This window comes from Galeopterus variegatus, unplaced genomic scaffold, assembly GCF_000696425.1.
Source record: "Galeopterus variegatus unplaced genomic scaffold, G_variegatus-3.0.2 Scaffold447, whole genome shotgun sequence".
NCBI classification, from domain to species: Eukaryota; Metazoa; Chordata; class Mammalia; order Dermoptera; family Cynocephalidae; genus Galeopterus; species Galeopterus variegatus.
In genome coordinates, this window is record NW_007726558.1 from 103,309 (window position 1) to 128,596 (window position 25,288).

The window sequence follows — 25,288 nt, forward strand, 5'->3', positions numbered from 1 at the left end:
AAAAAAAAAAAAAAAAAAAAAAAAAAAAAAAAAAAAAAAAAAAAAAAAATGTTACAATAACAAAGTAACTATCAGATATAAGGAAACTCTATATGGTACTCTAAAGTTGGACCATACAGAGTACAACTATATAAAAAAAAGTGTTCAAGGAAGGACAAATTCCAATGGGGTTCAGACCTCCTTAAAAAAGGTGACTTAACTCACTGGATAGCAGAGAAGTTTGCTGGTTGGGCCTGGTGGTCTGCCGTCACTAGGTAAATAGGAGGCAACTCTCCAGAGTACAGGTAGGGGGCAGACAACCAGCAGCCAGTGGAGTAGGTCTACAGAGAGGGTGGGCTTCATAGGGCTAGCCTGGTTCAATGGGAATCCCCTAGGGCACAAGCAGACTATATGAAGGCCCTGCAGAGGGAGGAGCAGCTCCATTATAACCATCCAGCTAGGACGTGGGCTATGTGGGGTGCCTACAAAGAAAAGTTGGGGGACAGCATGGCATGGGGCCTTCGAGGAGCTTGTTTCCATGTTGAGAGGCCTGCAGGTTATTGCCATGTCAGGAGAAGGCTTCGAGGTCATTGAGGCACCATGTGTTCTGGGTTAGTGGCTGGGTTAGAGCTCTATCATCTGTCCTCATTCCAGCTCCACTGGCCAACCATGCAGCAGCTAGAAATTTCAGGAGAGCCCCCTCCTCCTGCATTGCCTTGCCAGTGCCCTCTACTGAGAAAGCCTAACATGGTGCTCGCCGTAAAGGAGATGCTTATAGGAATTTTGTCTATTATCACAGAGCAGGTATTGAGATGTGAATTTGGAACTGAGAGGCAATAAATTGATAACACAGTGGGGTAAGCTGGAAGTTACATTTTCTGGGACTTAGTTCAGTGCTCTTTCTTCCCCACTAAATGTTACTACTGGAATAATTCTAGATAGTTTATTGGAGACAAGATTTTCGCACTGAGTTGGTCTTTTTTGTAGGTGTGTAGGTTAGCACCACCGGTAAAGAAGTAGGAAAAGAGACTGATGATAGGTATTTAACCTTTCTGAGTCTCAGTTTCTTCAACTGGGACAATGGATATTAAAAATCTTATGCACAGGTATGCTGTGAGAATTAAGGAAGATAGCATATATCCTTAGCCCAAGCCTGGGACACAGCAAGTATATAATAGAAATTTGTTTCTTTTCACTCAGATGACATGAGGTAAACCACTGCAATGTATCCTTACTTTCTTTTTGCTACTCTCATCCAGGAATGAAAGTGAATCAGGTATGAGGGTTTTCACATCATATGACCTTCTTCATCCTCTTTATTCAGTGTTATGTAACAATTGTCATGTTATTTAATAAGTGGTTAAGTATTTTCATACATTCTTGTAATTTTTAAAAGTTCTTCTGTTCTTCAATTATATCCTTTACCAACTAAGCATTAATATTAATGAGACTCCAAATGAAATGAGCGGAATCCAGTATTGCTGGGCTACCTAGAGAACTCACTTTGCTTGAATGCCAGTCATTCCAAATAATGCCCATGTCAACCTAATGACATTAGGCAGCGGCAGCACATCCACTAGTTTGCTCTTTCTTCTAAGAACTTGCCACTTTCATATTCTTGATGCAAACTGATTGTCATGTTATTCTAAGTAATACTCACTGGGTGGTGTGTTCTTAGTCCTAAAAGTACTGGATGCTTGCTCAGGATGCTAGATTTTAGTCCCGGTATAACAGACTAATTTGGCTACATGTTGGATGCACATTGGAGCTCACAAAATAGGTCCACACCTAGCTGAGAAGATAAAAATTGAAAATTGTATGGGCTGGCCAGTTAGCTCATTCGGTTAGAGTGTGGTGCTGATAACACCAAGGTTGAGGGTTCGGATCCCCTAACTGGCCACCGACCTTTAAAAAAAAAAAGAAAGAAAAGAAAATTGCTCATATCCCTTTATGAGGCAGTAAAAGAGATATATGGAATGGTAAAGCTGAAAGGGATCTGAGATTAACTGGCACAACACTGTCCAATAGAACTTTCTACAATGATGCAAATGTTCTCTGCTGTCCAATACAGTAACTACTAGCCACATGTGACTATTGAGCACTTGAAGTGTGGCTAGCAAGACTGAGAGAAACTGAGTTGTTAATTTTACTTTACTTAAATAGCTAGTGGTTACCATAACAAACAGCACAGATCTAGACAACATACCTTAATGGAAATAACACTGTATTTGAAGCTAAGAAGATCCTCAGGTATAAATCCAGGCTACTGTCACTAACTATATACCTTTGATAATATTATTTACATTGTCCAGGCCTCAGTTAGCTCATTTGTGAAATAGGGATAATACCAGAAGCTTACAGGGTTGTTGTGATTAGGGAATGAAAGTAAAGCACTTTAACTAAGTGCTCAGCACATAGTAGGCAGTCAATAAATAACAGCTATTATTATGAAGCTCCTCATTTTCCAGATGGAACAACTGAAACTAAAAATGGAGAAGTGACTTATCTATCATTACAGAGCTAGTCACACAGCAAAGAGTCAATTCCAGATTATCTCACTTTGTTTGATGATTATTTTTCTTACAGAGTCCAGCCCCCTCACCCTTTGTCTTAGTCTGTTTGGGCTACTATAACAGAATACCATACACTGGGTGGTGTAAATAAAACATTTATTTCTCATAGTTTTGCAGGCTGGGTAGTTCAAGATCAAAGCACCAGAAGACTGGTGTCTGGCAAGGGCCATAATCCTGGTTTGTACATGGCCATCTTCTCATTGTGTCCTCACATGGCCTAGAGAGAAATCATCTCTTTCATGCTCCTAAGGGTACTAACACACCATTCATGACGGCTCCACCATCATGACTCCCAAAGGCCCCACCTCCCAATACCATCACATTAGGGGTTGAAATTTTAACATGAATTTTGGAGAGGACATGCACATTTAGTCCATAAAATTCCCCCTCTGATCCTCCTTCCCCAATTCATTTCTTTCTCACATGCAAAATACATTCATCCATCCCAACAACCCCAAGTCTTAATTTATTCCAGTATCAATTCTAAAGTCCAAAGTCTCATCTAAATAGCATCTAAATCAATTATGGGTGAGACTTGAGGTACATTTATCCTGAGGCAAAATTCCTGTCCAGCTTTGAACCTGTGAAACCAAACAACTGATGTGCTTCCAAAAACAAAAAAAAAATGGTGGGACAGGTATAGGACAGACATTCCCATTCCGAAAGAAAGAAAGGGTGACAGGCCTTAAGTAAGTCCAAAATGTAGCAAGCCAAACTTCATGAGATCTTATGGCTTAAGAATAATCCTCTTTGGCTAAGTTCTCTGGTTTCCAGGGTGGCAATGTCATCCCCAGGGCTGAGCAAGTTGGCCCTGCCCCTTTAGTCACGTGGGGTGCTGCATATGCAGCTGAACTCTGAGGGTAGTGAAGGGGTTGGCCACACTGATTTCTGCAGTGGCCCATCCTTTGAGGCACTGTGTGGGGCTATCCTAGCCCTCCACTACTGGAGAGGCAACCTAACCCATTGAAACTGAAGAAAAACTAACCCTGTCCCAAGTGGCAGCCCTGATGATCTCTGAATCACCTTTGGGTTCCTTCCTCCTTTTTTTTGAAGGAAAGCTTATGTTCAGAGACTTCCTTCATCCATCCCATTTTCTTGTTCTCTTTAATCTCAGCTGGCCTCTACTGAGATGGATGATTACATCCCTGGTTCACACCCATACTAATTTATCAACTGGTGGCTCAGCCAAACCCTTAGCACCCTCTTCAGAAACTGCTTTCTCATTCTTTGCAATATAGACAGGCTGAGGATTTTCTAAATCTGTAAGTTCTGGTTCATTTTTGCTTAAGATTTCCTTCTTCAATTTATTTTTTTTTTCTTTTTGCATTTTGCTATAAGCAGAGAAGAGGAACCTTCTACACTTTGCTTAGAAATCCCCTCGGCTAAATATTTCATTTCATTGCACACAAGTTCTACCTTCTATGAACACAAGAAAATAAATACAATTTAGCCAAGTTCTTTGCCATTTTATAACAAGAATTGCCTTTTCTTCATTGTCCAATAACATGTACCTCATTTCCATCTGAGATCTCATCAGAACTTCCTTTAATGTCCACATTTATATCAACATTCTCTACATGATAATTTATGTATTCTCTAAGAAGAAGAAAGCTTTCTCTACAGTGCTCCTCATTTCTTTTTGAGCCCTTACCAGAATTGCTTTCAATAGTTTCTTCACAACAGTGTCAGCTTTTTCTAGGATATACCTTTTAGCCCCTACCAATTACCCAGTTCCAAAGGTGCTTTCACATTTTTAGTTATTTGTACCAGCAGCACCCCATTTCTTGGTACCAGTTTCTGTATTAGTCTGTGTTTACCAACAGGATGTGGACACGGACACACACACACACATAAACTCATACACACACATAAGGGTACTTCAGAAAGTTAGTGGAAAAATAGAATTAAGATAATACTAGTCATTCAATGAACTTTTTAAAGTATTCTTGTGTGTGTGTGTGTGTGTGTGTGTGTGTGTGTGTGTGTGTGTGTGTACGTACATATATACAATGTTTAAACAGCTATCTGGGCATCCTGTAACACAGTCAAGTTGATATATAAAAATAACCATCATAGGGCTTCCTGTCAAGATGGTAGAATAGACAGTCCCCAGTGTCACTTTCCCACAAATCAACCAATTTACAGCATTAAAAAGCAATGACAGTCAAGCTAGGGCTGCTAGAGCTCAAGGGAAGAGGAGGAGAGACCTACGGAGTTCACAAAGGCAGGAGAAGCCACAATGAGAGAAAGAAAGGATCACTCCCACCACTGTGAGCCCAGGCCACTTCAAGGCTGAAGCTGGTGAGCACTCTGAGCAAGAGCTGGCAAAAGCCACAGCTGTGCCCTTCGTATGAAGTTGCTTGGAGGTGGCAGGGGAGAAGAGGGCCTTGGTGGCCCCCAGGCCAGCAAGACCACTAACAGGGTTCCTATGGACCCACAAAGGAGCAAGGAGCCACAGACAACAGAAAAAAGGAGCCACTCAGAGGCTGGTGAGTCATTGCAAGGGACCAGTGCATTGCCCGTCCTATGGGAAGTGATTAGAGCGTGGGTGGTGGGGGAGACGGGTCTACCAGGGGAACCCTGCGGCACAGCATACACAGCTGATCTGCCCTCCACTCAGCATAGGCCCACTCAGTGGAGACTAGTCAGAAATATAGAACTGCAGGGGGGGCAGTTTGCTGAAAAAACTCAGGCCCAGACCAGAGTTTCCACACAACCCAGGTGTACTGGACCTCACATGATCCAGAAGTATATACAAGGTCAACAATTAAAACCTGAGCTGCACAAAAAGCCTTCTCCAGGGAATCAGCAGCAATGAAGCAATTTAGCCTCAACTAAAGGGCTCAAGTGCTGGTCCCCACAGGAAGTTCGCCCATTTTAGAAGTAAGCAAAGGACAACAAATTAGTTCCAGTGCAGAATTTAAGTGGTGGGAATAGTGAATAATCCAATGCAGAATTGAAAGAAAAAACAAAATATCCACAGATCACACACAAAGTTTGATACGAACTAGTAAAGGTCTAACACCACCAAAGAACACCTATAAAACCTAGAAGGACCAGAAGCCACCTTGACTCCCAAGCCAGTAAGTGGGGCAGGGCAAAGGGCCTCAGCCACACCGCACTGACATCCCCAGCCAGACTAGCAACCACCACTGAGCCACTGCAGGAAGCACCCTGGGCCCCTGAGTGGTGGGGGATGGAGGTCCTCAGCCACAGGCCCCAGACATCCACAACTAGCCCAGTGACAAAGACCAAGCCACTGCAGGAAGAGCCCTGAGCTTCGAAGCCAGGATGGTGGGGGGCCTACAGCCTCAGCCACGCCCCCCTGACATCCACAACCAGCCCAGCAATGACTACCAAGCTGCCGCAGGAAGCACCCCAAGCTTCCAAGCCAGGAAGGTGGGGAGCCAAGAGCCTCAGCCACGACCTTCCTGACATCTGCTACCAGCCCAACGATGACCACTGAGCCATAGAAGAAAGCACCCCAGGCCCCCAAGATGAGGCAGTGGGGAACTGGGGGCCTCAGCCACACCTCCCCAACATCTGCAACAAGCCTAGCAACAACCACTGAGCTGTGGCCAGAAGAGCCCTGGGCTCCCAAGCCAGGGCAGTGGAGGGCTGATGGGCTCAGACATGCCCTTCCTGATATCAGCTACCAGCCCAGAAATGACCACTGACCCGCCACAAAAAGTGCCCAAGGTCCCAAGCCAGGGTGGTGGGGGGAAAAGGGCTTCAGCCATGCCTCCCCAACATCCAGAACTAGCCCAGTGACAACCACCAAGCCACCACAGGAAGTGGTCCGGCTCCCAACCTGGGGCAGTGGGGGTCCAAGGGCTTCAGCCATACCCCTTGACATCTGCATCCAGCCTAGCAATGACCCAGCCACCTCTGGAAGTCCCCTGGTCTCCCCTGCCAGAATAGGGGTGGGGGCCACAGGCCTTGATCATGCTCCCTCTCCTTCCCCCTCTTTCCACCCTAATTCCCCTCCCCCTTCCCTTCTCCTTCTCCCCTCCAGCTGCTCCATAACAACACCTTAGAATGAGGCGTGGAGCCAGGGGAAGCTAAGTCCAGCTGCAACTAGGCAAGCTGCTGCCACCATGCTGAGGCCCCATCAGGGCCCTGAGGCATGGAGCTACGGAAAGTCAAACCCAGCCACAACTAGGCAAGGTACCACCACCACCTCAAGCCCCTCCAGGGTCCCAAGGCATGGAGCCAGGGGAAGCCAAACCCAGCTGAAACCAGGTAAAGAGGACACCATAAACACCATTTTCACACAGACAGTCCTCCATAGCCACCCCAATTGCCACAGCTGCCACAAAAGCAGCTAGTCTCCATAGCAGCAGTCACAGCCACTGTGCAGATAGCATGCCAGACTCTCAACCTCATTGACACAAGGAGAGGCACCAGAAGAGACCAAAATAAAAAAGAGGAAGAGGTCCTCTCTCTGCACAAATCTCATTCCAGAGTAATAGAAGAAGCATTTGATTTACGATAATAGGGGAGGACCTGATCACACCTGTCTCAATACTGGACAGATCATCTAGGCAACAAACCAACAAAGGAACAGTTAATCTATCAGATGGAGAGAACAAATCTATGGTTATTAGACGGGGGAGGAGGAAAGGGAGAGGGGGAGGGGGAGAGATTGGATAAGGGGCATAAAGAATAAGTATGATTTGCAACAACGAATAAGCTAATAAAAAATTTATAAATAAATAAATAAAACACATCATACCCTTGCAGAGTGAAGGGTGGTAGCCCAAACAACTACTCAATTGCTATTTTAAAAATTTCTTATGCATATAGAGAAACTGTACCTTGGTAAAGCCTATTTGGTCCTTCCGGAAATTTTCCAGGGGTTTTATCAGCAAATCACTAGCATTGTGCACCTAGAGAAAAATTAAAAAACACACAAAACAACTTTTAAGTTAACAAGGTTCAGAAACAAAATTTCTTGTTACTATGGAATTTTCTTATAATACACCGTCCTGCAAATTGTTAACTGGTTTGCTGGTTTATCGGTTTTTGTTACAGTTGTTTTGTTTTGTTTTGTTTTCCCACATTGTCCCTGAAAATTAAATGCTTTGAAAGGAAATAAGAGGAAAAAAATAGGGGTATTTTTCTTAACTTTAATGGTAGTCTGACATGAATTTTTAATCAATAAATATCTAAAGACATATACAGCAGCAGACCCAGGGGGCCTGAAGTACATGTGGAAAAGTGAAGAGAATGGGAATGGCAAATACACGAAAAGGCCAAATGTACCAAGTGCAAACCATTTCATGAGAGGCAAATGAGCTAGCATTAATAACATCAGGATAAATCATTTACAGTCCTGTTCTGTTGTGTCATAGAACCAGAACATTTCCTTCAGAACTTACACTGTATTCTAGCATCACACAGAACACTAGACCAGGCCTTCAAATCGTATCACTATAGATGCTCAGAAGCTGATAGGAACAGCCTGTCCAAGAACTACATATATTGGCACTGAAAGGTTCTGGAGATATGAAAATATCAGATCCAAAGTGGACCCCTTGTTCCATGGGCAGGTAAAAATATACAAAACTTTTTCTTCATATAAACCTTTTGTGAGATTGCATCTGTTCAAGGCAACAGGTGGGGTTTGTTTCCCCAGTGGTGAGAGTTGCATTCCCTATAATGGAAGACCTCAGAGAAAGTATCTAAAGGGCTAGCTTTTAGGACCCATTTTGTAGTAATTTTGATCTGTTACAAAAAAGGGAAATAAGGGATTGGTTTCCTTGTCAGATGAGATATAATGTGTCAATACGACAAAATATATCTTCATAACAAAAACAGAAGACAGAATGGAAAGATAGGTCAGAATTCTCCAGACTAAGAAGTAATTTTCAACCCACCACTAAAAAGCATGGAAAGTTGGGGCATTAGTATATATTTTACCCATGTCCTGCAGGTTCTTTGCGCCTCCTGTATTGTATCCAGGTATAGCTCAGGGTTCAACTAAATGGGCAAACTCCTGACAAGGTGATGGAGTTTGGATGTGTTGTCCCCTCCAAAACTCATGTGGAAATTTGGTCTCTGACATGTCAGTGTTGGAAACTGATTGAGTCATGGGGCGGATCCTTCATGAATGGATTAATGCTCTCCCTGGGGGAGGAGGGGTAGTTAGTGAGTTCTCGCTCTATTAGTTCCCGCGAGAGCTTGTTGTTTATAGGACTCTGGCACCTCTCTCGCTTCCTCTCACCATGTGATCTGCTTGTACCCGCCGGCTCCCTGCCACTTTCCACCATGAGTAGAAGCAGCCTGAGGCCTGTGCGTGATGCAGCTGTCCCAGAATTGTAAGCCAAATAAACCTCTTGCCTTTATAAATTACCCACTCTCAGGTATTTCTGTTATAGCAACACAAAACAGACTAAAACACAAGGCACTGCCAACCTTTATGTGAGAAAAATCTGGTGATCCCTAACATTCTGATCTACTGCAGCTCCTAATGCTACCATCCAGGACTGCCAACACCAAGCAGAGAATATAAAACTAGGCAAAAAGAAATAATGTTTGCCTTAGGGGCAGTGTCATTCTCTATATGTATCCTGATCACCAGTGTTTCTACGGCTGACTTTCTAAACCCTATTTGCTACAAGCCTAGACTTACAAAAATCATGTAACCTTTCCCTACCCTTGCTGATTCCTGTAAAAACAGACCTCTTGCCTGCCAAGACTTCCAGACCCTGTCTGATTCTCATCATATCTCTTCTCATCTATTAGATATATGAAATCCTGTTCCATACTTCATTTAATCGTGATTATACTATAACCTACCTACTGGTATGACACTTAATCCCTGAGTATGTTCATTAGCCAAAGACAGGAAAGCCCATGAATTCCTACCTGCCAGATCCCCTATTAGAGGCTTTTCTACAGAGGTTCTACAAAGATTCACTTTGATCTTTCATCCAATCAACACTCCACTAGCAACTCTGGTATCAGAAATGAAGACACCAGTAACTCTGCCTGATTGGAAACAAGAATTTTTCTGTTAAAAGTACTAGCCCACATCTCTTGTCCAACATGTTTTACACTTTCTTAGACTGTGGATTATGTACAATCAACTTTGTGTACTCACCTGGAGATAAAGTCATTGGTGTCATAAATCCAGTACAGAAAGTCATTCTTCTCCTTTTGTATTCTAGAATTCTTAAAACATGGCCACAAATTCTTTGACACACTTCCCAGTAACAGGTGAGATCTGTGTCCCCCTGCCCCTTGAATGTGAGTGGGCGTGTTATTGTTTTTAACCAATAGAGTAGCAGAAATGATATTCTGTGACTTCTGAGGCTAGGTCATAAAAGGCCAGCACCTTCCACCTAGTTCTCTTTGAACACTCTGTCTGAGAGCTCCAAAACAGTATGTAAGAAGTTGGACTACCCTGAGATTACCAAGCTGTAGAGGCCAAATGCAGACATTCTGGTCAGTGTCTCACACCGATTGAACCCAGCCTTCCAGCCATCCCTGCCAAGGTGCCAAACGTGTGAGGAAAGTTATTTTGGACCATCCATATCAACCCATCTGCCAGATGAATACCAACAAGTGGATCAGAAGAATCACCCAACGGGGTCCTGCCTGAAACCCTGAGCCACAAAATAATGAGATATAATTAAATAGTTTTAGTTTAAGCCACTTATTTTCGGAATATGTTGTTATGCAGCAGTAGATAATTAGAAAAACTATTTCTAGTTTCACAAAGTAGCACGTAAAAAGTGAAGTACGCCTTTGAATAAGATGTTAACATATGCCACTTTGTAAAAGAGAATAGCATGTACCAAGCCTCTGTAAAGATACACAGTTGGGCCCTTCCTTGCATATTCAGGATCCCCCAGGATGGCCCAGTTGCTGATATTTCATGTTCCAAAGGTCCTGCATAAGCAAGTGTGTCAGCAATTTCTCACAAAGGGTCCATAAGGCCACTGCATTTTATGTGTTTGACCCCAGCTCAGTCTGGCAAAGTACTATATGATTCACTTAAATTGAAGTCCACAGTTTTCCCTTACTTGTATGGGCAATACTGTTCCCAATCTATGACATCACAAATAGATATTCTGAACTTTTTCCTCACTTTGACACTCATTGGTTATTATACTACTTTCTTTTTTTTTTTTTTTCCTTTTTGTCTTTTTTCGTGACTGGCAACGGATCGCAACCCTCGTAATAACTTCGTATAGCATACATTATACGAAGTTATACGAGCCCTTACCAGAATTGCGCCGGTCTGTATGTGGGATCCGAACCCTTGGCGGGAGCGTCGCCCCTGTAGCAGTGCGCCACCGGGCCGGCCCCTATTATACTACTTTCTACCATAACATTGAGCTGGGGATATAGGAAAAGGTCACATTGAAGCCTGGCTTTTTTTTTTTTTTTTTTTTTCCCTTTTTCATTCTGTTTTCCTTAAACCCCTTGAGTATCTAGCAACTACTCAAATAAGCCCTTAAAAGTTTACTTAAAAGTAAACTTGGAGGCCGGCCCCATGGCTCACTCGGTAGAGTGCGGTGCTGACACCACCAAGGCCGTGGGTTCGGATCCTATATAGGGATGGCCGGTTTGCTCACTGGGTGAGCGTGGTGCTGACAACACCAAGTCAAGGGTTAAGATCCCCTTACCGGTCATCTTTTATAAAAAAAAAAAAAAAAAAAGTAAACTTGGCCTTTAATCCTTTTTCTGATCAGTGCCTCCATTTTGTGAGTTCTCTGGGAGAAAAAAACTCCTACCTTCTATTTCAGGGTAGGATCCCCACCATGAGAAGTGACATCCTAAACACATTAGTGAGTTTATCTAATCAGATTCCTATTGAATAAAGCCCAAATTAATACTGGATAAGTTATTTAGCAGAAAGGAGATGGTAATGAGTCCAGTACAGCAGGATTACTCTGGAATCGTTGATGGTGAACAAATTATCAAAAGAGGGCACTGAGGATACACCATTTGAAATTCTATGGGCCTCTTTAGGTCATTTTTGGCAGTCCTCAAAGAGAGACCTAGCAGATTGCCAACAGAGCCCCCTTCAGAGTCAGAAAGGCATCTAGTCAAGCTTCCTAATCATATAGGAAGGCTGCAATCCAGACTGTTAAAGGCCACCTTCTGAGATACTACAACCTCTCCCAGGGTACTTTTAAGAATATCACAGCTAGGATGCTTTCCCATCTCTTCCCTTCATAGGTCCTGCCACAATTTATATTTATTCATGGGGATGACCAGACACTGGCAATTGCCACATTCTAGGGCTATGAATTTCCTTCCTGTTAATGCAAAGTTTATTTTAGATTCTTCTTTTAGAAAGGATGAAAAGCTGTTTAACACTTCCCAGACTATCCAGATTAGGGTAGAGGAGTCCTTTTGCCACAGCCCCAGGAAATGGAAGAGGTACAAATAAGAAATGAATTCCTGGTATGGTGTTAAAGGCTCTCATTAAGCCTAACATTTATAGCATTCCTGGAATTAAGTGGGAAATGGGGAGCAAGCACTCAATACAGGATTGAAAAGCTGTGGGGAAAAAACAGCATAACATAATTAAAGACAGAAGAAGATGAGTCATTCACGTGGCATAGCCAGCAGGAAGAGTAAGAAAAAACATCTAAAAAAATAAATCCTACTTCAATATTTCAAAGCTTTGTTACTGGAAAAATAAAAGAGATCAAGAAACAACTAAGGCTGAACAGAAGCACAGCTGAGCTTTCTAGTGGTATCTGAGTGAAAAAGGGGGAATGCCTTTGAAAACAAGGTGAGCAGCAGTCTGAACTCTTTGGACAGAGGAAAACATTTAGCAGAGTGTAGAGTAGCTAGTGGGCCATCTAAGAGGTTCCAGGGAAGCCACCCATATTGGTCTCTCCTTAGTATCTTTATTTATTTATTTTGCCATTTCTATCTGTTAGTTTATTTTTTTATTAAAACATAATTGATTGTACATATATGTGGGGTACTGCATTGAATGTCAATACCTGTGTGTAATATGTGATGCAAAAATCAGGATAATTGGTATATTCATCATTACACAATGTAATCATTAAACTAAGACAATTCCCAAGTCACGTTTCCACAAGCAGAATCGTGTGAGTAACCAAAGGTAACTAAAAACATTTATATAATCAATGTGTTTTTTTCCCTTTATAAAACAGCTCCATAATCATTATATCATTTGGAGTACTTATAACAACTATAAGAGGTAGGGATTATTTTCTTCACTTCACAAATAAGAAAAGGAAGGCCCAGAAAACAAAGTGATTAGTCTGAAGTCAACAAGTAAGCTGGTGGTAGAGCCAGAATTACAGCCTCAGTCTTTAATTCCTCTACCTCCAAGGCCAGTCTTCAATCCTTCTAGATTATTGAAAAGGAAAAGACATTACAGATAAAAGAACTCTTGCTATTGAGATAAATGGATTTAACAAAAATGAGATGCCATTAGGAAGTCATCCTATGAGAAAAGGGAAAAGAAACCCACTTTGCTATACTCTAAAGAGTTGCAACTTTACCCTCATGTCCTAAATAAAAATGAATATTGATCAACATAGGTACTTCCACATTCAAGTTCCCAGTACATTTACGGTGGAGCCAGCGACCTGCATTTCTAACAATTTCCCAGTTGACTCCAGTGCTGTTGGTATAGGGACCACATAAAAAGATTATTTTTCAAACTGTTAAAATAATTAGACTTCGCAATAAAATGAAATAATTAGGTACAAATCCAACAAAATGTGTAAAAGATCTATATGAAGAAACTATAAAACTCTAATGAAAGAAATCAAAGAAGATCTAAATAAATGGAAATTTAATCTATGCTCATGAATAGGAAGAGTCAATATTTTTAAAATGTCTTCCCAACTTGATTTATGAATTCAATGCAATCCCATCAAAATCCCAGCCAGTTATTTTGTGGATACTGACAAAATGATTCTAAAGTTGAGTCCTGACTTCAAAACTTAACAACAAAGCTATAGTAACCAAGACAATGTGTATTGGTGAAAGAATAGACAAATATATCAATGGAACAGAGAACCCAAATATAAATTCACACAAATATAGTCAAGTGATTTTTGATAAAGGAGAAAAGGTAATTCAATGTAGAAAGGATAGTATTTTCAACAAATGGTGCTGGAATAACAGGACATCAATATGCGAAAAATGAATCTAGACACAGATCTTACACCCTTCACAAGATTTTTAGACCTAAATGTAAAACACAAAACTATAAAACTCTTAGAAGATAATGTAGGAGAAAATCTAAGTGATCTTGCATTTGTCAGTAACTTTTTAGATACAACACCAAAAGTATGATCCATGAAAGAAAAAAATGATAAATTGAACTTCATTAAAATTAAAAACTTCTGCTCTGCCAAAGACGCTATTAAGAAAATGAAAAGACAAGCCATAGACTAGGAGAAAATCTTTGCAAAATAAAAATCCGATAAACGACTGGCATCCAAAATATACAAAAAACTCTTAAAACTCAACAATAAGAAACAAGCAACCAATTTTAAAATAGGCAAAAGAGGGCCGGCCTGGTGGCGCACTGGATAGTGCACCGCTTGGGAAGCGCGGCGGCGCTCCCGCCCGAGGGTTCGGATCCCACATACAGACCGGTTCCTGCTCACTGGCTGAGCGAGGCACAGGAGCAGCACCGAGGGTTGCGATCCTGTTGCCGGTCCCTGGTCCGGTACGGGGGCAACACTGAGGGTTGCGATCCGTTGCCGGACATGGAAAAAGACAAAAGACAAAAGACAAAAAAAAAAAAAAATAGGCAAAAGACCTGAACAGACACGTCACCAGAGGATACACAGATGACAAATAAGCATATGAAAATACACATGTGAAATATGTCATTAGGGAACTGCAAATTAAAACAAGGAAATACCACTGCACACCTCTTAGAATGACCAAAATCTGACAACAGCAAATGTTGATGAGGATGCAGAGCAAATGAAACTCTCATTTCATTGCTGGTGGAAATGCAAAATGGTACAGTCACTTTGGAAGACAGTTTGGTAGTTTCTTACACAACTATACATACTCTTACCATATGATCCAGCAATCGTGTTCCTTAGTATCTACCCAAATCAGTTGTAAACTTATGTCCATACAAAAACCTACACACAAATGTTAATATCAGCTTTATTCATAGTTGCCAAAATTTGTAAGCACCCAAGATACCCTTCAGTAGGTGAATGTATAAATAAACTGTGGTACATCATACAATGAAATAATACTCAACGATAAAAAGAAATGAGCGATCAAGATATGAAAAGACATGGAGAAACCTTAAATGCATATTGCTAAGTCAAAGAAGCTAATCTGAAATGGCTATATACTGTATGATTCCTACTATACGACATTCTGGAAAAGTCAAAACAGTAAAAAGAAAGGTCAGTGGTTATCAGGATTTCAGGGATGGAGGAGGTAGGGAGGGTTTAGAACAGGGGATATTTAGGGCTATGAAACTACTCTGTATGGTGATACTGTGATGGTGAATACATGCCATTATACATTTGTCAAACCCACATAATGTGTAACACAGAGTGAACCCTAATGTAAACTATGGACTTTAGTTAATAATACTGTATCAATATTAGATCATGAATTATAACAAATGCACCATACTTGCAAGATGTAAATAATAGGGAAAAACTGTTGGGGGAGGGGAGGATAAGGTATATGAGATCTCTCTATACTTTCCACTCAGTATTTCTATAAAACTAAAACCACTCTAAAAGTTAAAGTCTATTTAGTTTTAAGTCTATGTAAAGTTTTAAAAATTAGACTTTAAATGTAAGAAAAAATTTTTTGCATAAATTTCAATAAAATAATCATTTGTCAAATACATTTAAAGTCCATATTATTTCTGGTATTAGAGAAACATTTAAAAACGGATAACATGGTAAAAACACTAAAGACCACAATTTTTGTCAGCATGTTGAAAGCCCAGTTCAATGTCCTCTGAAATCCTTTCCCACTGGAATGAATAGAGATGGAATTTCCACATTAATTTCCCGTGACCTAATGCCAAACTGCTCAGGGTGAGAGCTAGAGAAATAAGGAGCTTTATTATCTAACTATTTTTACAGCACCAGGAAGCTATGAGACAGAAACTGAAACAGCAGAGGATCAATCCAATCAATAAGAACAGGAAAAATCCCCAATCTCAGCCATGATCTCAGCTCCAAGCCCAGTGTTAATGACCTACCATCATCATCCTCTCGTTTTCTACTTCATTGAGCAATTCAGCAAATTCCTTGAAGGATTCAGCTGGAAAAATAGAATAAAAGATAAAGCAAATTAATCATGGTGCTTGACAGACAAATAGGTATCTGTGCAACAGAAAGTAGGGACCAGTGCCCTAAGCCCACATGACCACTAAAAGAAGCTATCACATCTAAGACCAGCAGGGAAAAGTGTCCATTGCCTATTGAACGTTTCTTCTTTTCTTTCCTTTTGTTGTCAGTACCTCTACTCAAAAGTTTATTCATAGTTAATATTTTATTTAATCCTCACAGTCACCCGAGGAGTAGCTATGACTTCTCTCACTTCATAGACAAGCAAAAAGATTAGAGGAGGGGCAATGAGTTTGCTGTGTAATGAATGGCAGCTCTAGAATTTCAAAACTTGAGTTTGGGTCCTTGCTGTACACTTATCAACCTAGACAAATTTGTCTCAATTTAGCCTTTGCATGCCTTAATTTCCTCATATGTAAAACTAGAATATTAATAATTGTTACTTCAGGGTGGTAATGGAGATAGAATAAAATAATGTGTTGTCAACAGGTTCTGTAAAGTGTTAAGTATCTTTCTTCTTGTTTTTAAAAGCACTGTGGTCAAGTAAAAACATATTTGGCTTACTAGCTGTGTGACCTTAGGCAAGTTACTCAATCTCTCTGAGACCCATTTTCCTTACCTCGATATAATTCCTATCTCACAGGGTTGCTATGATGGTTAAATAAGATAATACATGTACAGCTCCCAACACACATAGTAAGCATTCAGTAAATGTTACTTCTGTTCCTTGCTGGGTCTAAGGCAGTGATCCTCAACACTAGCTACATATTAGAGGAGCTTAAAACAACACCAATGCCACACCCCTCCCCAGACTAATTAAACCCAGATTCACCTATAAAATGAAAATACTCAACTGTTTTTCTACACACACACAACACTTCTGACCCCAAATGTGTGGGGTTTTCCCTCAAATTAAGCAATTCTCTAACTCTCCAAAAACCAACTGGGTGTTCAACTTTGACACTACCCAGAGTCAGTGCAGACCCCACAAGTAAAGGGCTCAGTCCCACAAGACTGACTCCCACTTCAGACACCAGTTGCAAGTCCCAAGTTGAGACCTGTACTTCTGACCAATTGGCTGTATATTGGTGGTTTCCATGAACCCCTCCTCAGTTTGATAATTTCCTAGAATGGCTCACAAAACTCAGGAAAACACTTTACATACTATTACCAGTTTATTGTAATGTATACAATTGAGGAACAGCTTAATGGGAGAGATGTATTAGGGCAAGGTATGTGGGAAGAGGTGAGAGCTTCCATGCCCTCTCTAGACATGCCACCTCCCAGTACCTCCATGTGTTCACCAACCTGGAAGATCTCTAAAGCACATTGTTTAGCGTCTCTATGGAGGCCTTATTATGTAGGCATGACTGACTAAATCCCTGGACATTGGTGATTAAGTCAATTTCAAGCCCCTCTCTCCTCCCTGAATGTCAGAGAGTGGGGCTGAAAGTTCCAAATCTCTAGTCATGTGGTTGATTCCTCTGGCAACCAGACTCCATCCTCCAAGAGTCACCTCATTTACATAAATTCAGGCACGTCTGAAAGGAGCTTATTATGAATAACAAAAGACACTCCTCTAATCTCTATCACTCAGAAAATTCCAAGGCTGTGTCAGGAACCAAGGAAAAAGACCAAATACAGTCATATGTTGCTTAACAAGGGGTATACATTCTGAGAAATGCATTGTTAGGCAGTTTTGTTGTGTGAACATTATAGAGTATTCTTAAACAAACCTAGATAATGTAGCCTACTACACACTTAGGCTAAATGGTATAGCCAATTTTTCAAACCACCTTCATATATACAGTATGTCGTTGACTGAAACATTGCTATACAGCACATGACTGTATATATTTCATATTATATCACAACATAACCTGCTAGGGGTCAGAAAGCTTCATTGGCCAGATATGACAAAATTGCAGGGGGAACACCCAGGTGTTGAGTCAGGAAATAAAGCTTTACCACCTGAGAGCATGTTCTTACAGTGAAACAAAACAAAAATGAACGAACAAATCAAAATGCCAGTGACAACAAAACTATGTTTAAGTAGTACAGAGAGTAATAAGTCACTCTTTGCTTTATTCTTGTTATATTTACCTGCCATGTCTCTGGCCCATGATTTGGACATTAGGTCTAAAAACACAAGCAATGAGGTAAACACCTTGTTCTACACTAACAGAGGTGACTCATATAGTCTTATTCAATCTTTCACATAACACTTCAAACCCTGAGCAACCTTATCCATTAGCCATCCAGCCCTGCTCACACACCTCTAATGACAGTACTGGTAATCAACTTTTTATGATGTGCCCAGGACTAACCCAGTATTAAAACTGAAAGCCCCACATTCCAGGAAACCCTGAAGTCTCAGTTTGTCCGGGACTGTTAGTTATGCTAAATGACAGAGCACATACTTTCTATTGAGGCAGGCCATTCCCTGCTTTCAGGATGTCTCTACTAAAAACTCCTTCCTTAATATTAAGCTTAAATCCATCTCCATGCATTCGAGTTTTATTTCTCCTCAAAGAAGGAGATTACGCAGGATTGTAGATAAGAAAAGCATGTGGTATGTTAGAAAGAATATTAGATAGGGTATTAGATGACAAGGATTCTAGCTTAGGAGACAACATAGAGAAATAGATGGAGCATGCGTTTTAGAAAGATATAGACCTAGATTGGCAACTTCATTCTATCATCTTCTTGCTATGTGACTTTAGATAAATGACTTATCCCCTATGAGCTTCAGTTGCCTCACTTGTCAAAAAGGCATGATGATATCTACCTGACAGTGTTGCTGTAAAGACTAAATTAGAGTATGGTATGGTTTGAATGCTTGTCTCTTCTAAAACACCTTGAGATTTAATTGATGCAGGGCCTTTAAGAGGTGATTAGGTCATGAGAGCTCCTGAATGAATTAATGCCTTTACTGCAGGAGTGGGTTAGTTATCACAAGACTGGGTTTGTTATAAAAGTGAGTTCAGATGATTGATTTCTTCTCTCTATCCCACATGCTCACTTCTGCCTTCCATCCTTTCACCATGGGATGACCCTTGCCAGATGCCAGCACCATGCTCTCAGACTTCCCAGCCTCTAGAATCATGAGCCAAACAAATTTCCGTTCTTCCTAAATTACCCAGAGTCTGTTGTATTCTGCTATAGCAGCTGAAAACAGACTGAGACAGATGATAAATGTAGAGTGCCAACACATGGTAGAAATAAACATTACCCCTTCTCCCCCTTCTCAAACTTCTCCTCTTCTAGGCGCAATTATGTCACTTACTGGCAGGGAGACTGGGCATGTCACTTCTCCTCTCTAGGCTTCAATTTCTCCATATACACACACACACAAAAAAAATACATAAATCAAGCTAGCCTTTAGTATCCCTCCAAATTCCCCAACTTCTCACCAGAAGCAGGAAGTATATTCTCAAATGGTATCTGAATTAAAGAGAACATATTAAAAGCCTAGAAAAACAAATGTGTCCATATTAATATTTCTAAGTCAAAAATAAATGTATTTTCCTAAAAGAACTGAACAACTACTCCAGCATACCTAGTATCAAAGAAATTAAGCTCAGGGTCAATACAGGACAAAAGACAATGGCATTTCTTTCTTCTGAGGATTAAGCTGCTGCACATACCCAGGAAGGTCACCTTTGCAAACACCGTAAATTCATTTGAAGCTCAACCTTAGCATAGAAAACATAAATACCCTACTCAGAAAGAGTAAATAGGAAAAAATGGAAACGTTCATTGATCTCCTGTCCCCAAATACTTTATTCTACAAAAAGATTCAAAGATATTAGTTTGTTGTTATTCTGTCATTTTTCCAGGCAAGATCAATTTGCCTCTAAAGGAAATGCGACAAGTATCATATTACAACATTTAAAGGAAAAGATTAATTTCCTGAACTGTAAATGTGCCAAGTTTTCTGTCTGAAAGTTTAATCCTCACAAAAACTTTACTAGGTACATCAGTATCCCGAATTTAAAGGGGAGAAAACTAAGGCTCTCAGAGATTAAGCAACTTTTTCAAGATTACACAGGAAGTAAATGATAGAGCTAGGTTTCAAATACAGACCTGTCTTGCTGTCAGAGCTAAGGTCTTGCCACTGTCACACCGCCTACACCTCTCTACATAGGGCTAATAATTAGATTACTAAACACTATCTGAATAGATTATTATATACCATCTGAATAGATTACCATAGATAATAGATAAGTAGAAGCCACTATTGCCAGCAGCTGGGCTTATAAAATAAATCTGGCATCACCATTCACAAGGAAAGAAATTCCAAATTCCATGATAGTAAGGATGTCTCAGAATGAGCTTTGGCTAAAAGGTCACATTGTTTTCTAAATTTGATTTGTTATGTACATACCATAAAACACACCATTTTAAAGTGTGCAACTCAATGGTTTTTAATATATTCACAAAGTTATGCAACCAGCATGCTGTGATTTGAATGTCCTCTCCAAAACTCACGTTGACATTGAATTGCCATTGTGAAGGTATTGAGAGGTGGGACCCAGAAGAGGTGAATCAGTTATGAGGGTTTTGCCTTCATGAATGAATTGATGCATTTATTGAGAGGGTGGATTAGTTATCATGGGAATTCAGCCCCCTTTCTCTCTTCCTCACAGTCTCTAGCCCTCTCTCACCATGTGAATGCCCTTCTAACAAGTTATGACACAGCAAGAAGGCCGTCACCAGATGTGACCCCTTGATCTTGAACTTCCCAGCCTTCAGAACCATGAGTAAAATAAACTTTTTTTCTTTATAAATTATCCAGTTTGTGGTATTCTGTTACAGCTACAGAAAACAAAGATATATCACCATAATTCCAGAACATATTCAAACTAAGACATATCACCATAATTCCAGAACATATTCATCAACCCCAAAAGAAACCTTAAACCCAATAGCATCACTCCCCATTCCCACTTTCTCCCCAAACACAGACAACCGCTAATCTACTTCCTGTCTTTATGGATTTGCCTACTACAGATATAGCATATAAACTGAAACATATAATATGTGACCTTTCCATCCGGCTTCTTTCACTTAGAATGTTTTCAAGGTCCACCCATGTTGTACCAAGTACCAATCTCTCATGCCTTTGTATACCCCAGGAACATTCCAATGCATAGATATATCACATTTCTTTAATGAAAATCAATTGATGGACACTTGTGATGTTTCTATTTGTTGGCCACTAAGAACAGGCAACTGTAAACATTTGTGTACAAGTTCTTGTGTGAATATGTTTTCAGTTCTCTTAGGTATATACCTAGGTATGGAACTGCTGAATCATATGGTAAATCTATGTTTAGCTTGTTGAAGAAATGACAAAACTATTTTTCAAATCACCTGTACCATTTTATATTATGGTATGAAGGTTCCAATTTCTCTACATACTCACTAAGGTTCGTTACTGTTCATCTTTTCGACACACACAATTCTAGTGAGTTTAAAGTGGTATCTCATTGTCACTTTGTTTTGCATTACACTAATGACTAATGATATTGAGCATCTTTTCATTTTTTCATGTGCTTATTGGCCATTTGTATATCTTTTCTAGGTAAATGTCTATTCAATTAATTTGTCTATTTTAACTGGCGTATTTGTCTTTATTGTTGAGTTGTAAGAGCACTTTATATATTCTGGCCACAGGTCCCATATCAGATAGATGATCTGTAAAAATTTTCTCCTATCCTGTGGGTTGCATTTTCACTTACATTATTCTTTATAGAATAAATATTTAAAGTTTTGTTGAAGGCCCATTTATATCTTTTTCTTTTGTTGCTTATGCTTTTGGTGTCATAAGTAAGAAACCACTGTCTAGTCAAGGTCATGAGGACTTATACCTATACATTTCTCTTTTTTTTTGGCAGCTGGACGGGGATCAAACCCTGGACCTTGGTGTTATCAGCACCATGCTCTAACCAACTGAGCTAACTGGCCAGCACTCCTATACATTGTCTTCTAAGAGATTTATAGTTTTAACTCTCACTTTTAGCTCCTTGATCCACATTCAGTTAATGTTTGTATATGGTGTGAAATAGAGGTCCAACTTTATTTTTTCACATGTGTATATTCAGTTGTTCCAATACCATTTGTTGGTGATCCTTTCCCCAATTAAATTGTCTTTTCACCCTTGTCAAAAATCAGTTGACCAGGGCTGGCCAGTTAGCTCAGTTAGTTAGAGCATGGTGCTGGTAACACCAAGGTCCAGGGTTCAATCCCTGTACTGGCCATCTGCCAAAGGAAAGAAAAAATCACTTGACCATAAATTAAGTTTAGGTCCGGACTTCTAATTCTATTCCATTAATCTCTATGTGTGTCCTTATACAGTCATGATAACAGTACCTTTGTAATCAGTTCTGAGGAAGGAAGTGTGAGTCCTCCAACTTTGTTCTTCTTACTCAAGATTGCTGGACTATTCTGGGTCCCTTGAATTTCCATATGAACTTTAGCATCACCTTGACAATTTCTGAAAAGGGGGCAGCTGAGATTTCGATAGTTATTGTGTTGAATTTTTAGATCAATATGGGGATTATTGCCAATTTAATATTAAGTCTTCTGACCCATGAAATAGGGTGTCTTTGGTTTGGGTACCAGGGTAATATTGCCCTCAGAATGAGCTGGAAAATGTTCTGTCCTCTTCAGTTTTATGGAATAGTTTATGAAGGAATAGGATTAAGTATTTAACTATCTGATAGAATTCACTAGTGAAGTCATTCAGGCCAGGCATTTCTTTCTGGGATTCTTTTTTAATTACAAATTCAATCTCTCTGTCTGTTATAGGTTCATGTACATTTCCTATTTCTTCTTGAGTCAATTTCAGTAGTTTCTGCCTTTCTGGGAATTTGTCCATTTCATCTAGGTTATATAATGTGTTGGCATAAAACTGTATAGAGTATTTCCTCATAATCGGTTTTATTTCTGTAAAGTTAGTAGTAATGATTCCTATTTCATTCCCGATTTTAATAATTTGAATATTCTCACAGTCTAGCAAAGGGTTTGCCAATTTACTTTAACATTATGAAGTTTAACATTTAACAAATGTTTGGTTGCGTTGATTATCTTATAATTTTGAAAAGGGTACCTTATTATTACATTGTTTTTCTATTCCCCATTTCATTAATTTTCTCTCTAATCTTTATTATTTACTCCCCTCTTTGTATTAGGCTTAGTTTGCTCTTCTTTCTCCAGTGTCTTAAGGGGGAAGGTTTAGTTATTTATCTCAGATCTTTGTTCCTTTTTAATGTATCAATTTATAGCTACGAAATACTCTCCAATCACTGTTTGGCTGGCATCCCACAAGCTTCGGTATGTTGTGATTTTGTTTTCATTCATCTCAAAGTATTTTTTCATCGCTCTTGTGATTTTCCCTTTAATCCACTGGTTATTTAGAAGTCACTTTTTAATTTCTACACGTTTGTAAATTTCACAACTTTCTGGTTTCTAATTTCATTCCATTGTGGTCAGAAAATATATTTTGTATGGTTTCTACTGTGGATTGGATGTCCCCCCCAAACTCATTGAGGCTTGGTTCCCACTGTGACAGTGTTAAGAGAGTGGGAAATCCTATTATGTTAATTGAAAGTTAGGGCCTTGAAGAGGTGATTAGATTGTGAGGATCATGCCCTAGTAAATGGATTAATAAGTTGATGGTTTAATGGTAGTCATGGGCATGGTTCTGAGGGCTTTACAATGAGAGCCAGTGGAATTTAGCTCTCTCTGCCTCCACCATCTGCCATGTAAAACCCTGCTTTCCTGTAAAGATTCACTGCCACCACCAAGGCTTTCACCAGATGTGTTCCCTAGACTTTGGATTTTCTAGCCTCCAAAACTGTAAGCAATAAATATTGTTTCTTTATAAATTTCCCAGTTTCAGGTACTTCTGTTATAAGCAAAAGAAACAGACTAATACAATTTCAATCCTTTTTAATTTATTGAGGCTTATTTTCTAATCTAACCTATGGTCTCTCCTGGAGAATATTTAATGTGCACTTGAAAAGTACATACTCTGTTTATGTTTGCTGGGTCTAGTTAATTTATACTGTTGTTCAAGTATTCTATTTCTTTGTTGATCTTCTAGCAATTTCTTTTATTCATTATTAAAAGTAGAGTATTGATGACTCTAACTACTATTGTTGATTAGTCTGATTCTCACTTCAAATTTTTCAGTTTTGCTTCATGCATTTTTAGGTGAATACATATTTATAATTGTTATGCCTTCTTGATCTACTGAAACTTTTATCTTTATAAAAGGTCCTTCCTGTCTCTATTGACAATTTTCATCTTAAAGTCTATGTTGTCTGATATTAACATAACTGCTCTAGTTCTCTTTATATTGTTTGCATGGCATATCTTTTTCCTTTCTTTTACTTTCAACTTATTTGTGTCTTTGAAAGTAATGTTTGTCTCTTTTAGACAGAGTATTTTTGGATTGTGTTTTTATAACCATTCTACTCATCTCTGTGTTTTGATTGGAGTGTTTAATCTACTTACATTTAATGCAATTACTAATAAGGTAGAATTTACATTTTGCTATTAGTTTTCTAAAGGTCTTATGTCTTTTTTTCTTCTACTTCTCCATTCCTGCTTTCTACATTAAATAGATATTTTCTAGTTTGTGATTTTAATCCCTTGCTGTTTCTTTTACTATATTTTATTATTTTCTTAGTGGTTTCCCGAGAGGTTACAATTAACACCTTAACTCATAATAATGTGGTTCACATTAACACCAATTTAATTTAAGAATATATATTTTTAAAAAAAAACAACTTTGGTCCTATATAATCCCAATACATTTATGCTGTCTTTTAGTTACTTTTGTTGGTGATCTTTATTTTTTAATGTGGACTTGAGTTATTCTCAAAAGCCCTTTCCTGTCAACATGAACTTTCTTTACTATTTTTTTTTTTAGGTCAAATCTGTTAATGATGAATTCTGTAAGTTTTCATTTACATGAGAATGTCTTAACTTCTCCTTGATTTTTGATGGATAATTTTGCTGTATATAGAATTTTTGGTTGATAAATTTCCCCCCACCTTTAAATATGTCACCGCACTGCCTTCTGGACTTCACAGTTTCTAATGAGAAGTCTGCTGTCAATCTTATTGAGAATCCTTTGTACATGATAATCATTTTCTCTTATTTTTTAAGTTTCTCTCCTTGTCATTGTTTTTTGACAGTTTGTGTTGTATAGGCATGTATTTCTTTGAGTTTATCCCCCTTTGAGTTTGTTAAACTTGTAAACTGTGCAGATTCATGTTTTTTTAATCAAATTTGGCGAGTTTTTGCCCATTATTTCTTTAAATATTATTTCTTTCCTTTCTCACTCTACTCTTCTTCTGGGATTTCCATTATACATGTGCTGTGATACTTGATGAGATCCCATGGGTATCTGAGGTTCTGTTCATTTTT

General features: G+C 39.4%; 1 protein-coding gene and 1 non-coding gene across 2 annotated transcripts in view; one reads left to right on the top strand and one right to left on the bottom strand.

Moving 5' to 3' along the window:
- Positions 1–25,288, bottom strand: part of OPHN1 (oligophrenin 1) — a gene marked incomplete at its 3' end in the record, with an annotated part of 273,469 nt that overhangs the window by 69,724 nt on the left and 178,457 nt on the right. Inside the window, exons 4-5 of the mRNA XM_008568858.1 lie at positions 15,760–15,821; positions 7,370–7,441 (exon numbers count right to left, since the gene is read on the bottom strand). Coding sequence (XP_008567080.1) covers positions 7,370–7,441; positions 15,760–15,821 — 134 coding nt within the window. The remainder of the gene's footprint in view (positions 1–7,369; positions 7,442–15,759; positions 15,822–25,288) is intronic.
- Positions 1,805–1,879, top strand: TRNAI-GAU. The gene has a single exon. It is a non-coding gene; the product is annotated as a tRNA-Ile (tRNA).